The sequence below is a fragment of the Macrobrachium rosenbergii genome, chromosome 13 (assembly GCF_040412425.1).
Source record: "Macrobrachium rosenbergii isolate ZJJX-2024 chromosome 13, ASM4041242v1, whole genome shotgun sequence".
Classification (NCBI taxonomy): Eukaryota; Metazoa; Arthropoda; class Malacostraca; order Decapoda; family Palaemonidae; genus Macrobrachium; species Macrobrachium rosenbergii.
In genome coordinates this window covers 25272714-25288022 of record NC_089753.1, presented here as the reverse complement: position 1 = coordinate 25288022, position 15309 = coordinate 25272714, and the positions used below count along the sequence as shown (strand labels likewise).

The window sequence follows — 15309 nt, the reverse complement described above, 5'->3', positions numbered from 1 at the left end:
CAACCCATTTACATTTTCACTGAATGCTTGATTTACGTTTTGGTTCTGTTGGTTCTGTCAGTCAGCCTTGAAGGGGATTAGGCCCAAAAGATTAAGATCTGGATAGTGAAGAATTTATGAGAGTTGAGGAATGGTTATTCTCCTAACCTGAGTTTGAGTAAATGAAGAAGCTTGAATTTAAGGGAAGGAACTTAAACAAAAGGAAATATTTGTGGGTGACAGCACTTCCAGCTCACAACTGGACAATGTTATGTTCAAATCTCAAACTGGACAAGGAGGGGCAAATGCTTGGGATCCTTAAAATCTAGTATGCCTTGACGTAAGACATGAATTAGGGATTAGTTGTTAATCGGCTGTCTTCAGTTACATGTGGGGTGGGAGGAGAGAGAGAGAGAAATAAGAAATTTGTATAGCATGCTCTCTCTCTCTCTCTCTCTCTCTCTCTCTCTCTCTCTCTCTCTCTCTCTGAAATTCAAAGTAGAGTAAACCCTCTCTCTCTCTCCGGTGATCAAAGTACAGTAAACCCCCGCATTCACCTCCCAACCTCCACCCCACCCCCACGAATAGCTAAAATCTGCGAATACTTAAAACCTCTCTAAAAACACTTAGAACTGCCTATTTTGATAGTTTAAACACAAGAAAAACCCTCTATAGATGCTTATACCCGAGTATTTTAATAGTTTTATCACAAAAAGTGCATTTAGTCATGAAAATGATATGAAAATACAGTAATTAGTGCATATTTCTCAGTGAAAAATACCGCGAATGGGTAAATTTTCCGCAAATAATGGGTAGATATGTTCCACAGAGAAATCCACGGATACGTGAGTCTGCGAATCGTGGGAATGCGAATACGGGGGTTTACTGTAACCCCAGGTTTTTAAGGAATATAAAGGCTGTGTAGAATGAAAAATATGAAGACACAATTTCATTGGAAAAATATGTGTTGTAGCTGAATAAAATGTCAAAGTAAAAGAAATGCGATAATAAATGAGTAACCCCTGAAAGTCGAGAAATGTGCAACACAAAATAAATTTCTTAAGTCACTACGTACTTGATAACAAGGACGATGGTAAAACTAACAATTGTGTGTGGAATTATAATAATAGTACAGTATAAGCAATAGCACTGTAACTCCACAGTCATTTTAGAGTGGCAGTCAGTAGACTTAGGTGATGCAAATGGTTGCCATTAGTCTCAAGAGAAAGAGGCTGTTTTGTTGTTTATGGGTATTTTTCAGATTCAGTTAGGTCCCGTTGCTAAGTAACCAATTGGTTCACCAGCTAAGCCGTTCGGGCCAGCCCTAGGAGAGCTGTTAATCAGCTCAGTGGTCTGTAAAACTAAGGTATACTTACTTTTCCTCAGTTAAGGGTTCACCAGCCCGTTGGGCACTCATTGGATGGAGGCTTGAGGTAAAATTAAAGCAGGATGCATAGAAATAGAATAATTGCCTTTTTTTAGTTTTCTGTAAAAGAAAACTATTGAGAAGGCTATTCATCTGTCCATCCGCCCTCAGATCTTAAAAACTACTGAGGCTACAGGGCTGCAAATTGGTAGTGTATGTTGATCATCCGCCCACCAATCATCAAACCTACCAAATTAGAGCCCTCTACCTTCAGTAGTTGTTATTTTATCTAAGGTTAAAGTTAGCCATGATTGTGCGTCTGGCACCGCTATAGGTGCCAACAACACTGGCCACCACAGGGCTGTGGCTGCAAGTTTCATGGGCCACTGCTGAGAGTTTAATGGGCAGTGGCTGAGAGTTTCATACAGCATAATATGCTGTACAGAAAACTCAATTGCTCCGAAGAAACTTTTGTACATTTTTTACTTTTTTCATTTGTGATTATTTCCTTTAGTGCATTTCCGTTATGCAAACTGGTAAAACAAAACATTTGGGGCACATGGTTATTTTTTCTACATATATTTTGTTCCTTTGGATTATAAATATTTGTAAACTGCATTAATTTTAAAAAGGAATGACTCATGGAATGGCCATATGAGGCATCGATTGGAATTGAAACACTTGAAGAATTACAAGACACTGTAAAATCTACAATTTGATGGGATTGTTTCTGGCATTATGTTTCTGCTAAGAAAACAATGCTGTGGCATTACCCTTAACAAAAAAGTTGCATAATTGATATGTATTTACATCTTTTTTTAGCATGAATCTCTTCCATTTAGTTTAATTTTGGCAGGATTTACTTTTCTCTTAATAGGCATGACACATCTCTCTCTACTGGAGCCTATCTCTCTGTAATGGAGATACAATTTAGACTTTTTTTTCCAAATGTTAGCTTTATTTTTGGTTAAGGTTAAGTTTCACTTAATGGAACCCATTAGGAGTACCTTAACTTTATTGAAAATTAAGAACAAGATATAGTCAGTTTTTCCATATGCACACATTTACTTGTAATGTTGCATGTTATGGAATATTCTTCCCTTAGAGTAAAATTTAAAATGCAAACTCTCTCCTCAGGGAGCGCTGGTGACGTTGAAGGATGCAGGCTTTGATACCAGTGAACCAACAGGTTTGGCCACCAGTGATCCTGGAGGCTTTGGTACCAGTGACCCAGCCAGCTTTGATTTAAGCAACCTAGTTGGCTTTGGTACCAGCAGTTCAGCAGGCATGGGTACTGGTGACCCAGCAGGCTTTGATACCAACAATTCAACAGGCCTTGGAATAAGCAACCAAAGCCTTGAGTGTGAGACAAGAAAACAGCTACAAAGCAATTCATGGAAAAAGAAACTGCAGTGCCCTCACTGTCCCTATACTGCTCCTTTCCATTCCCATTTAAGCCGGCATATACGGACACACACAGGAGAGAAGCCCTTCTCTTGTCCACACTGTCCATACACATCAGCAACAAAGGAGAATCTCAAGACCCATATCCGCACTCACACTGGAGAGAAGCCGTTCACTTGCCCCTACTGTCCATATCGTTCCTCACAGCAAAGGGGTGTAAATTCTCACATTCTACATCATCATGCATGAAGTGTTAGCAAGTGTGGTGGAAGTTTGTGCAGAATCATGCTGTATGTGAGGAAGATAGACATATAGAAATCCATTTTAGAATTGTTTGAGGTTTTACTCCACTTCCCATCAGCTTATCTCAGCTTTCCATCTTAAGAAGTTTTCCATGCTGAATTAAACTCTGTGTATTCTTGTTTCCTAGGTGGAAGCTTGTTTTCTTACTAGAAAATTATAAAAATGAGTCTCTCATTAATTGAAAGGCATCCATAGCAAACAATGAATCAGTCAGCTTAGGTTTCATGACTAAATCTATAACAAGGAAAGTCTGGTAAAGAAATTAGAAATGAGACTGAGAGAGCATAATTATTGGAAAAAATATCAAAGTTATAAGTGAGAATATAAACAAGAAGGTAGTTTCAGGAGTTAGGCAGGAATGAAGAACAACAGTCAAGTAGAAAGGATAGCTGGAAATACATATTGATAGCATTGTAAAGGGAGAACCAAAATAAGAAAAAGGCAACACCTCAGTAGAGCTTGGATGGATTAGAGTGAGTGGAGCAGAGAATATACAGTACTTATAAGAATTGCTTTTTATGTAGAGATTGGAATGAGAGCTGTATTGTGATTCTGCTTGATGGATGAACGAGAATGAAAGACAAGAGATGGAATAACAAACACTGTGCATATTTAAATCAAACTTGAATGAGGGAAAAGGAAGCCTTTCTTACCACTTACAAGATCAGGAAGAGAATGGGAAATAGAATAATTGTTGGTTCATAAGGAAGAAGCTGGAAAGAAAGCTACTGTATACCTGTACTGTATCAAACTGTACTGTGAAGGAGAGTTGGCCATTTACTAATCATTATTGCTTTTCTTATCACAGATTCTGCTGTATCCTTATGCTATATATATCACCCTGTAGTATTAGGAATTGAATAAGAGGTTTTTCATTTCCCTATTGCTCCATAAGTTTGTATTGTACTTCACATTTATCAGTTTACTGCATGACAACTGACCAATAATGCACAATTTAAGGTCTATCTTCTCCCTTTGTTTACTTTGGTTCCCCTATATGGGAAATGCTGCAGTACCATATCACTGTCATCCATTCCCAAATGACTGTCATTAGGAACAACAGTGATCAATATCAGTATCAAAGCTTAAAGCAAATCACACGTGAAAAAATTAATTTCCACCGTGCATCTGGTTCCAAGTGCTGAAAGATGCCAGGAAACATTCATATGACACCATCCTTTGGTCTGAAGTCGTGTTATTGTTTTAACTACTTCCATAAGTAGATCCTTTACTGAGGTTTTGTTTTTCCAAGCTAGAGACTTAACAAATCTTTAGCTAGTTACGATGTAAATTAACTTGAGATTTAGTAGGTCTCTAGTTTAAAAGATTGTTATTGTTCCTTGTAATTAAAATATAAAGATAAATGTATTTTTGTTCACCTGAACCCATTTTGTTGTGATAGATATCACCCATTTCTGAACACTAATGTTCCAGCTTTATGCATTTAAAGCTTCAAAGTAAGTATACCTTAGTTTAACCAGACCACTGAGCTGATTAACAGTTCTCCTAGGGCTGGCCTGAAGGATTAGACTTATTTACGTGGCTAAGAACCAGTTGGTTACCTAGCAACAGGACCTACAGCTTACTGTGGAATCTGAACCACATTATAGCGAGAAATGAATTTTTATCACCAGATATAAATTCCTCTAATTCTTCATTAGCCTTCAGTATTCTGTATGTTTCAGCTCAAAAATACTTGAACCATGTCATGAGTTGCACCTCTTAAAATTTCATGGGTTTATTTTGAAGGATCTGTTTTTAAATTACTGTATACAGGCAGTCCCCGGTTAACGGCGATCCGGTTTTACGGTGCTTGTCTAGTGACGAAAATCGGGAATTTCTGCTTATCTGCACCGATAATTGGGTATTGGCGCTGATACATACCTAACAGAGGCACCGATAACTGAAAATTGGCGCTTTTCGGCCCGATAAGCCCGAAAATCGTCGATTTTCGGTTAGTGGCGATTTTCAGTTATCATCACACCCTCAGGACAGAACCCCCGCCAATAACTGGGGACTGCCTTTATAGTGGAAACTGGAGCACAACATTTAAAGTAGTTGGCAGCTGGGTTGGAAGGGATCAAAGAGAATGGATTACAAGTAAAAAGCTGATAGCATTATATCTGTATACTGAAGGGATGGTATAAAGAACCTTTAGTACCTTCTTCAGTTAACCACATGAGACACACTGCTGCTGTTCCCTCCCATATAGGGGAATCATGTTTATATCAGGAAGTGGACACAGGTCAAGTTTCTTGATTTGCTTTGAGTCATGGCCTTGAATGGTAACTCCTGCATTATATCCCCCACCTGACAAGCAGTACTGTACATTATACCTGCCACAGATGTCGCCATAATAAAGTCTTGCCTTTTGCATATTTGGTGTCAGACTGAGCAAGCTTTTAATCCTCCTGTCAGGACTTACAGGTACCATCACTCTCTTGAAGAGTCCTGGTGTCCATTGTACGGAATGACGTAAAAAATCTCTGCTATATAATAGTCAGGTTCTTCCTCAGTGTGGTATTTGGCATACACAAAATTTGATTACTTACCAGTTGTCTAAGAAAACACAGAAATTTCCTAATTCTTGCATTTTGTAACTATACAATCCACATCTTACATAGAGGTCTGCACCCCAACCCTGCAGAAGGGGTAATTTGATGGCAGAATCATGAGAATTAAAGTAGGTGAGCTTATGTAGTAGTCACTGCTTTCCCTCACTGAAATTCTCTTCTGTACTTACATTGCATAAGAGAAAATATATGTGAAATACAGTATGGGCTTATAATTGTTAAGAAATGAACATTCATTACAAACTTATGTTTTAATTATTTTGCATGGGTCTTAATTAAAAAAAAAAGTTCCAAACAACATTTTCATATAGATCTTTACTGAGATCAGTTTCATCAAATGTTGCAGCATTTTATATTTTATGTAATGCTGAGTTTTCCCATAAATTTTTCAAATTTAACATGTTATCTGAAATAATGACATGTATTAATAATATCTTTGTTTTTTATGACTTTTATTTGTCATCATAGTTTTCCTAAGAAAAATGAAATCATAAAGGCCCCTCACTCCTTCCAATTAAGTATAATTAAGTTTGTTGGTTTTTTAAGAAAAAGAGAAAATTTTGTTCTCTATTGCATCTTCCATTTTGAGAAAAAAAAAGTTTTCAGTTTTGTCATGGAGTTTTCAGAACTTCCTTTCTCAGTAGGAAAGGGTAATCTCAGTTGTTTTTAGGTAATTTCCGTTAAATTAAATTTCTCTTCTTATTCCCAGCACTAGCTGATGACACAGATAATCTGAAGTGCCATAAATAAGCATCCAATGCTCTGAAATAAACTTCAATTCCATGCATCAAAGTTTGCAAATCGTCATTATTCTTCAATTTTGTATTTGCTTAGTGATTCATAAATAATTTGTGCACTCATTATGGGTGGAAAATTATATTTTTCAGACAGTATTTCATGTTACTTTTATTTTTGCTTAGGGGGTGAGTAAAAACAAAATCTTCTCTACAGGTGATGCCAATGAGGACGTTGGGAGGAGTGGAGGGAAGTGAACAACGAGGAGAGTGTCCTGATGGTATAGTCATTAGCAAAAGAAGGCAGTTAAACTACACATCACTTCTCTCACATGACAGTAACTTGATAAAAATCTTCAAGTGTCCTTACTGTTCATATTCTACTGCTGTCAACTCCAACTTAAAACATCACGTGCGAATTCACACTGGAGAGAGGCCATTTGCTTGCCCGTTTTGCTCATATACAGCGACACGCAATGAACACCTCCAGAAGCACGTCAGAACCCACACAGGAGAGAGGCCGTTTCGTTGCCCTCATTGCCCATACTCTGCTAAGCGCAACGAGCAGCTCAAACTCCACATGTATAAACATTCACAAGAAAAGCCGTGGTTTCCGGTCTAGGTGCCAGATCTAGTCTCCCATGTCTTCTAAAGTAAATCATTTTGTTATTTGCATATAACTTTTTCACTTAACTGTTCCTCAGTGTACCACAAAGTAGATACTATTTATGTCCACTCCTGTGTGTATATTTCAAAAAGAGACAAATTCCATTATTGGGAAGGACTAATCGGCCATTGACCAAGAGAAGCTTTTGTCTTCATTACTCAAAAGATCACTGTGAAATGTCCAGTAGGAAAATATATGTAAAAACCATATCTAGGAATACTTCACTGGGTTCTCCAGCATACCAAGTTCATGGCTTGTCTGTTTCATCTTCCACTAGTGGGATGGTCTATGGAATTCAACTCTTTTCTTCAGAAGATGCATTGCCTGTCCCCATTATTGCTATTAGCTTCTTACAAATGGTTTTTCTAACCTTTTCATCTTTACAAGTCTTTACAGGCATCATTTGTTTAAAAGATCTTTGCGTTAGAAATATTTAGTTGTGACACCTGCAAAAATTTACATATTTTTAATAACAGTGACTGCTTAGTCCATTACAGTCTGAGAACACCCCTGACTGTGGATTTATTCCATGCAAATTTATTTTCTTTGTAAAAGGTACTTGCTAGCTAGCTGCTCCCACCACTAGGCTATCTCAGTTTATTTGTAAAAGTCATACTTCCGTGAAATATTTCAAAATGTCACATCTTAGTGAAATACTGTACTTACAAGACATGTTTCTTAGTGAAAGTGAAATAATTCTGAATGTTACTGCTTTTGTTAATTTTTAAAAATGAATGCTTGTATTTAAGGTTTCAGGTTTTGTCAGTCAAGCCGGGTTTCCTTACTTTTATGCCTATTTGTAACTAGTAATAGTAATGTTTACCTACGGTTGCATAATCCTGTACTGTTCCTGGCATTTTGTGTTTATCAGAAACATTTAGGAATAAACTTTCTATGAACTAAATTAGTTTTATGACTAAACCCAAATAAAATTGTCAACACCTTAAAAGCAGTAGAGTCAGGGGATGGATGCAGTGGATTGTCATATGTTACAAACTGTAGAAAAAATTATTAGGTATATTCATTCTTTTTCCTTTAAATTGAAATATTTATAGTTATCTGGTTTGCTAGACTTCAGCTATATTGTTTTCTCCTTGTCACGACCTGCAGTGTGAACTGAAGAAATGATTGGATCTTTATGTTGTGTTATACTAATGGGTGGGGTTGCCCTGCTTTCTGGTGAATCTACCAACAAATTAGTAATTGTTTCTATGTCTTTGTGATTGCTACCAAGCCTTTAACCATGCATTTTTCTTATAAAGAAAATGCGTGTGTTGTTTCTTTGAACATACGTAATAAACCCTTGTGGGGATATGTTGAAGACATGTTTACCACCAAGTAGCTCTATTTCACAGTGTAAGCAAAGGTTGCCTACCAAGCAAGTGTAATCTTTGTACCTTTGGTTTTCATTTTTACTTTTAATCATACTTGATCAAGTTGCAATTAAGTGTGTGTGTGTTTGTGTGTTTGCCAATAAGTGCTTCTGAATTAAAATAGTGAACTATTTCTCGTTCATTTAAAGCACTGATATTTTAATTTTTTATCCGTGATATATTGTGAAAGTTATTCTAGCCTTTTAAACTGCAGTCACATGGTGTTTTGCAATTTTTGTCAACCTTTTGCCAATTTCAGATAATTATCAGCTGAAACCAGTCACCATCTTTCCATGTCTTCATAATATGTGTTATCAACTTGTGAGAAGTAATTATTCCTCATAATATGAACAGATGAACAAACTAGTGTTGAAAAGCAATAGTCTGGTACTTTAAGTACTTAATGATGTAGTAACTTGCTAGAAGAGAAGATTTTGAGTCGGATGTTTGCTATCCGTGATAAACTCTATTCTGCACTATTTTATCTTTTTACTAGGCAAGGATGCCAAAATGTATAGATGTATGTTTGTTTGTTTTTCACTGCTGTTGTACAGTTTATTGAGATTTTAATATTTTTATTTAATTTTAACCTTTGCATTTTTTTTAACACTTGCAACTGCAAATCATTGATAAGTAATAATTGCTTTACTTTTATGTGGCACTTGTGGTTAATATAAGTTTTGGGAATCGTGTTTTGTTTTATATCTTTTCATTACATCTTAAAATCTAAAGGCAAGATTAATTTAGGGGATCACTAAGTGCTGATGTTACCTAACTTATCGTAACTGTAGTATTACCTAGCAGACAAACACACAGCACTTAGCTAGTTAGCTGGGAGCTGTCCCACTGGACTCAAGCACCAGTTACGGGATGTACCTTTGTGTGTCAGTAAAACGTTGTCATCACCAATTCTGAAACTGTTGCGTTAGTGATGTGAATAACTTTATTGGTAACTGTAATGGGCAACAGAACCTTTAAAGCCTAATAAACATTTTGGTTTGCCTTAACGTACCAACTAGTATTTTGTGTCGTGCAAAACGAACATTTTCCCTTATCTCAAGGATTACTGGCTTAGAAGTATATTAACGTATTCAAAGGACTTACATGCAACTAGTGTATTTTGATCAAAAATATATAAAAAACAAACATTTCCTAACTACGGCACATTATTATAACTGACAAAAAGACTGTGAAGAGTTTAGTATTTGCTAACACACTAATGAAGTGCCTTGGGTCTTGAAAGTAGTTAAAAGTGTTTTTATCTTGCCTGTTTACACATTTTTGGGAAGGTGCAGATATCTGGCAGACAAGCGTGGCTGCCTTCAACCTACTCGGCAAGAAAAGGGTTAACATGCAGATATACATGAAGTCAAACTATCTAACCAACAGTGCATGTTAAAGGTCTATATGTTTTAGGCAGGTAATGGTATCCTTTGTGATTGTTGGTACTGTAGTTGTCGGTATTCAGTGTAATCATAGTTCTAGCATAGGCATAGGTCTAATTAAGAGAATTAAGAAGACGGTAGTTAGGCTGTAAAATAAATGACCACGCCTGGGGAAGATTACAGTAGTATTTTAACTTTATAGTCAGGTTACACTGTGCAAGAAAATTTCCTGTTTACTTGACTATACACTAGTGTTTAATTAGCATTACCTTTTATTTTCTTGTTTAAGGCCTGGAACATCACATCAAGATATGTAGTTTGTAAACTGCAGTAGAAAAATATTTTAAAATACAGATTATAATGGTTGGTCTAAGGTTTAAATTGGTTTCTGACCTTTCATATCTGTTATCCAGTACACAGTAAGTGATGTCAAGTAGTACCGAGTAACTAATAAACAAGATTAAATTAGCAAACTAGCATGGTTGGGGGATGTTTGGAAGCAAAGTGTGTGTCTAAGACCTTAAAGTCAAGATGTAAGCCAAGTGTTAGGTTACTCACCCTTTCATGCTTTGGTTTTTCTTACACTAGGAAAGTAATCAAAATCGTTAACTACAAAGTGCAAGATAAAGAATAAAATTATGCCAAAGTCCCATACATTCCATATATTGTATGCAAGGATTGCATGAATGATGTTGGTCTAAAAGAATCCTTTCATAACAATGAATTATTTTAGCTTTGGTTAACTATTTGTGTTGTGAGATGGGTTTTTAATATTTATTGAGTAAGTTAGTCAACATGTATTACAAAGTTTTTTCAAGAATAAACTGTTTCATTGGTTAACCAATCCTAAACTTAGATATCCCATAGCTGATGGTTGTTTCCATGGAACTTCCTTGAAATATGTCAAAAACTTCTGAAAATTTGTATCATGTGATATGATTTTACACAGTATAATTTAAAGTAGAAATGGTTATAGTGTCTTCAGTAAATTCTGTAAACTTCTAGTTTTTATTAGGTACTGGTTCTTCAAGTTTAAAGTTTCATTGACAGTGATGTTAGTGTTTTATGCTTGAAATCAATAAATAGAAATATTAATTCTTTTGAAACTGGAGGTGTTTAGAAATAATCGCAACATCTGCAAAAACTGCTTTGTATCGTAGTTTCCTCTTCTTAATTTTTGAAGACAAACTAAAGTAGAATATCCGATCATTACTGAAAGCCTTTACATATCCCTTAAAAGTGAATCTTCTCGGCAGGCAATGACAGTGACTTCAGAGAAGATGGATGGTGAAGGCACGGGAGTCGTAAGGGTGGATGATGGCCAACACGGTACTTTCAGAGGAAAATTCTTGAATAACCCTAATTATGGCGTCTACGGAAGCGACACAAGGAAATTCCTCCAGTGTCCTTACTGTTCGTATTTCACAACCATCATGACCAACTTGAAACGCCACATTCGATCCCACACAGGGGAAAAACCTTTTGCCTGCCCACACTGCCCCTACACCTCGACTCGAAAAGAGACCCTAAGCGCTCACATTCGAATCCACACCGGCGAAAAGCCCTTCTCTTGCCCCCGATGTCATTCCAGATTCAAAAGCAAGGCCCACCTTCGGTATCATATCAAAATCCAAGCTTGCTGCAGTTAGTGATCATGCAAGGGACTGTTTTGATCTAGTCAGTGTCAACATTTGTTGCTTGGAACACGGAGCTCCTTAAAATTTATTTTAAGGTCCAAACTATATACGTATATGTATTCTTAAGGACTTCATTGTTATGAACTCAGCGCTTTTTCATGAAAATAACTGAATCTGCCAGTGTTTATACATTGGAAGGGGTTATTGAGCTTTTTATGTATATTACTTAATATGAAAATAGAAGTCTTATATCAAAATCTTCTCCAGGAAAAGTTTTTTGTGTTGAGTCAATGGAAGTTGTCACATTTGTTGATTGATTTCTTACAGAAAATTTGTAAAAAGTCTATTGTGCCAGTATTTTTGTTTGGATTTCCTGATCCATTTTTTTGGCTGAAATTGTGAGGTGATGTCGAATTTTAAGAAAGTAAACTACCATTGATCGAATTATCTGTATGATACATGTATCCAGAATATGCTAGCTAGAATAAAAGTATACATATGTGTTAACTGTCCATTTTATTTAAATGTGTGTGTGTTTGGATGACCAGATTAAGGCATAATTAACTTTTCTAAATTGAAAAATAGCATTAAAGAGAGTTTGGCTGTAACTCAAGAAATTTTTTTTATGATCTGCTTTGGTGTTTAGATTCTAGTCAGAATCTGATTTTTATTGGAATAGATGTTAGAAATGGTACATCAGATTTTTATGCTGTGGATATAGAATGTATTTACATCTTACTATGGAGGCTGACTCTCATGGGAAGTGACCTTGAAGTACATAATGAGTAATGGACCACTGATGAGGAAATGCCATAACTCTTTCTATCACATTTTGAATTGGGAATAGAGCCATGATTACCCAAATGATTGTCCCTTGATGGAGTAGGGAAAGGAAATTATTCAGTTTGAGGAGAATTGAATTAACAACTACTGTTGAAAAATAGAGGACTGTATTGCTGTGCAAGATCATCATTTATATGAAAAAATCTTATTAGTGTATGAAATGACAAGAATGAAAGCAGTCAGTTTGAATGCAGAAAGTAGAATGGATTGATCGTCTTGCACAGTACATAGAGAATGATGGAATATCTCTCTCTCTCTCTCTCTCTCTCTCTCTCTCTCTCTCTCTCTCTCTCTCTCTCTCTCTCTCTCTCTCTCTCTATATGTATAGCATGATAGTGAAGATGGGGATTTTTTTTAGGCCTTTGGTTAAGGGGAGTGAATTTAGGATGTAGCAAGTGGCTTAAATTTCAGGGATATGAAAATGAGAATGTCAACAGTAGCAGGGGCAAAAAGAAATGTCAAAATAATCAGGCTTACAAATATTTATGAATGTTTACAAAAAGGTCACACAGAAATACCAAATATTTGCCCAGTAATCATAATCGTCAAAATTAAAAACATCAAGGATAAGTTGGCTGTTAAGAGTTCATAAAACACCAACAAAGTAACATTTTATATACGTATAAAAAAAGCAAATCGCTTTTTCTGTCTCCAGTTTGTCTACATAGGTAGCCTACCAGTAAACTATCAGGGTTTTATTACCGTTAATTACTTTTATACAGCAACTTTATCATTTGTAACCATATTGTATTATATTTGTTTTTTACCCTGACAGCGTCGAAAATCAAAAAGGGTTTTAATGCTCTGGGTGCATTGAAAAATTACTTTTATCAAAAAACATGATTATTCTGCCATTTTGGGGCCAATTTCTTTATCATTTGTAACCAGGAAATATTGTATTATATTTGTTTTACTGTACTTATAATTTGGTAAATTTGCCTTTTTATTTATTGTTGTGTTTCCTTACCCTGAATTATGCCAAGCATTGCATCATTCACATCGCGCCATAGACAGGGCTCTTTCAGTATGCTATTTTTAAGAACATTATTTAAGAGGTTATCATTAATCTTCTGCTTTATTGTGACCACTGACGTCTCATTTTGCCTTATGTATCATGGAAACTGTGTGTGTGTGTGTGTAAAACACCCTGTGTTTACTTCTTCAGTACATATGGTATTTCTCAATGATGATGTGTCCAGAGCAAATTTATTTTAAGAACACTTCTAAAAAGTAATTAATCATTTTCCATTATATTATATTTAACAAGTTTTCATTTCATATGATAATATCATGGGAGTTTTACTTATATGGATGCATGTGTGTGTGTGTGTGTGCATGTATACATCTACAGTACTTGCGGCATTTCATTATTGTTGACATTATTTACGTACAGTTCATAAATACAGTGCCTCTTGCGTTAAAAAACCAATCAGAAACAGTACTCAACTTAGATGGTGGAAAATCCTCGTGGGATGACATGATTCAAGCTGAAAAAGGGGGCCACAATCACCAAAAGAAAAAATACGGTGTTCACGTGTTCGTGCTAAGATTGGAATGAAGATGGCGGGCGTGAGTGGTAGTTGGCAGCGAGCGGGAGGTAATCGTTGGTACGGCTCCTCCAATTTTGGGGCTTTGAGAATAGAGAGATCTATAGGATGGAGACCTGCGATAGTGGTTACCACTCACCCCTTGTGCATACCGACACCATTGTGGTGATCGATCCAGGGGTAGTAACCCTGGCATTATGGATAGCTTTTTTCTCTGGTATATTTAACAATATTTATACCTAGAAATGTGTGCTGTTGGAACCATTTCACTGGGTGACACAGGTCGAGCCCAGAAATATTAATAATGTGAATTTCATCATGAGTTTTGTCATAAATGTTAGCAACTTGAGCTATTTATAGCAGATCATCTCCCCTTCTACAAAACCTAGAAAAATCTCTCTCTTCCTCTCTCTCTCTCTTGCACTGCGATTTTTATTGTTTTTTCATCATTTTATGCAGTGAGACCTATGACAAAACACAAATAAAAATATGTGAAAATATAGTAAAAAAAATTAATAGTATAAAATATAAATAAAAAAGGGAAGGAGTATGTGTGCAAATAGCCTCTCTTTCCAATCTTGCCAACTCCCCCCCCGTACCCACCATCAGAAACTCTTCCCCCCACCCCCAATTTTTTCTCAGCGTGTTTTGAATATAAGCATTGTTACCAATGTTTCCCTAGACTCGTGTAGCATTGCCAGCTGTTGGAGAACAGTTCTTTTTATTTTTATAAAATTCATATACAGTATGTATGTATGTATGTGTGTATATATATATATATATATATATATATATATATATATATATATATATATATATATATATATATATATATATATATATATATATATATATATATATATATATATATATCTCAGGACAGGGTGACAAGGAGATAGTCGGTCATCTGTAGGTGGTATTTATTTGCCGACGCGTTTTGGCAAATAAATACCACCTTCAGATGACCGACTATCTCCTTGTCACCCTGTCCTGAGATATGCTGTACTTTGCTTTAGCCAACTACTTCTGTTTTATATATATATATATATATATATATATATATATATATATATATATATATATATATATATATATATATATATATATATATATATAGGCATATATATATATATATATATATATATATATAATATTTTATAGAGGCATATATATATATATATACATATATTTTATACATTATATATATATATATATATATATATATATATATATATATATATATATATATATATATATATATATATATATACAGGTATACAAATAAAGACTTGATATAATAATTGTAGGTATATTGCAGACTTTTTAATTGAGGGATTATATCTTTTATATATATATATATATATATATATATATATATATATATATATATATATATATATATATATATATATATATGCATTTACATATTAAAAGTTCTTAGAAGCTTTTGCTGGTTTGAACAATAAACCTCCTCATCTGAAGAGGTTTGTTGTTTTTA

At 35.2% G+C, this 15309-nt stretch overlaps 1 protein-coding gene across 18 annotated transcripts in view; it reads left to right on the top strand.

The window, feature by feature from the left end:
* LOC136845056 (longitudinals lacking protein, isoforms H/M/V-like) overlaps nucleotides 1-15309 on the top strand; it is a 252234-nt gene that overhangs the window by 171216 nt on the left and 65709 nt on the right. The window contains exon 6 of one of the 18 annotated variants that reach the window (XM_067114822.1): nucleotides 6577-7930. The exons of 16 other annotated variants lie outside the window; for them this stretch is intronic. In XM_067114822.1, coding sequence (XP_066970923.1) covers nucleotides 6577-6981 — 405 coding nt within the window. In that variant the 3' untranslated portion in view covers nucleotides 6982-7930. Of the gene's footprint in view, nucleotides 1-2482; nucleotides 4417-6576; nucleotides 7931-15309 lie in introns of those variants that run through there. One more of the 18 variants, XM_067114809.1, reaches the window with a different exon arrangement.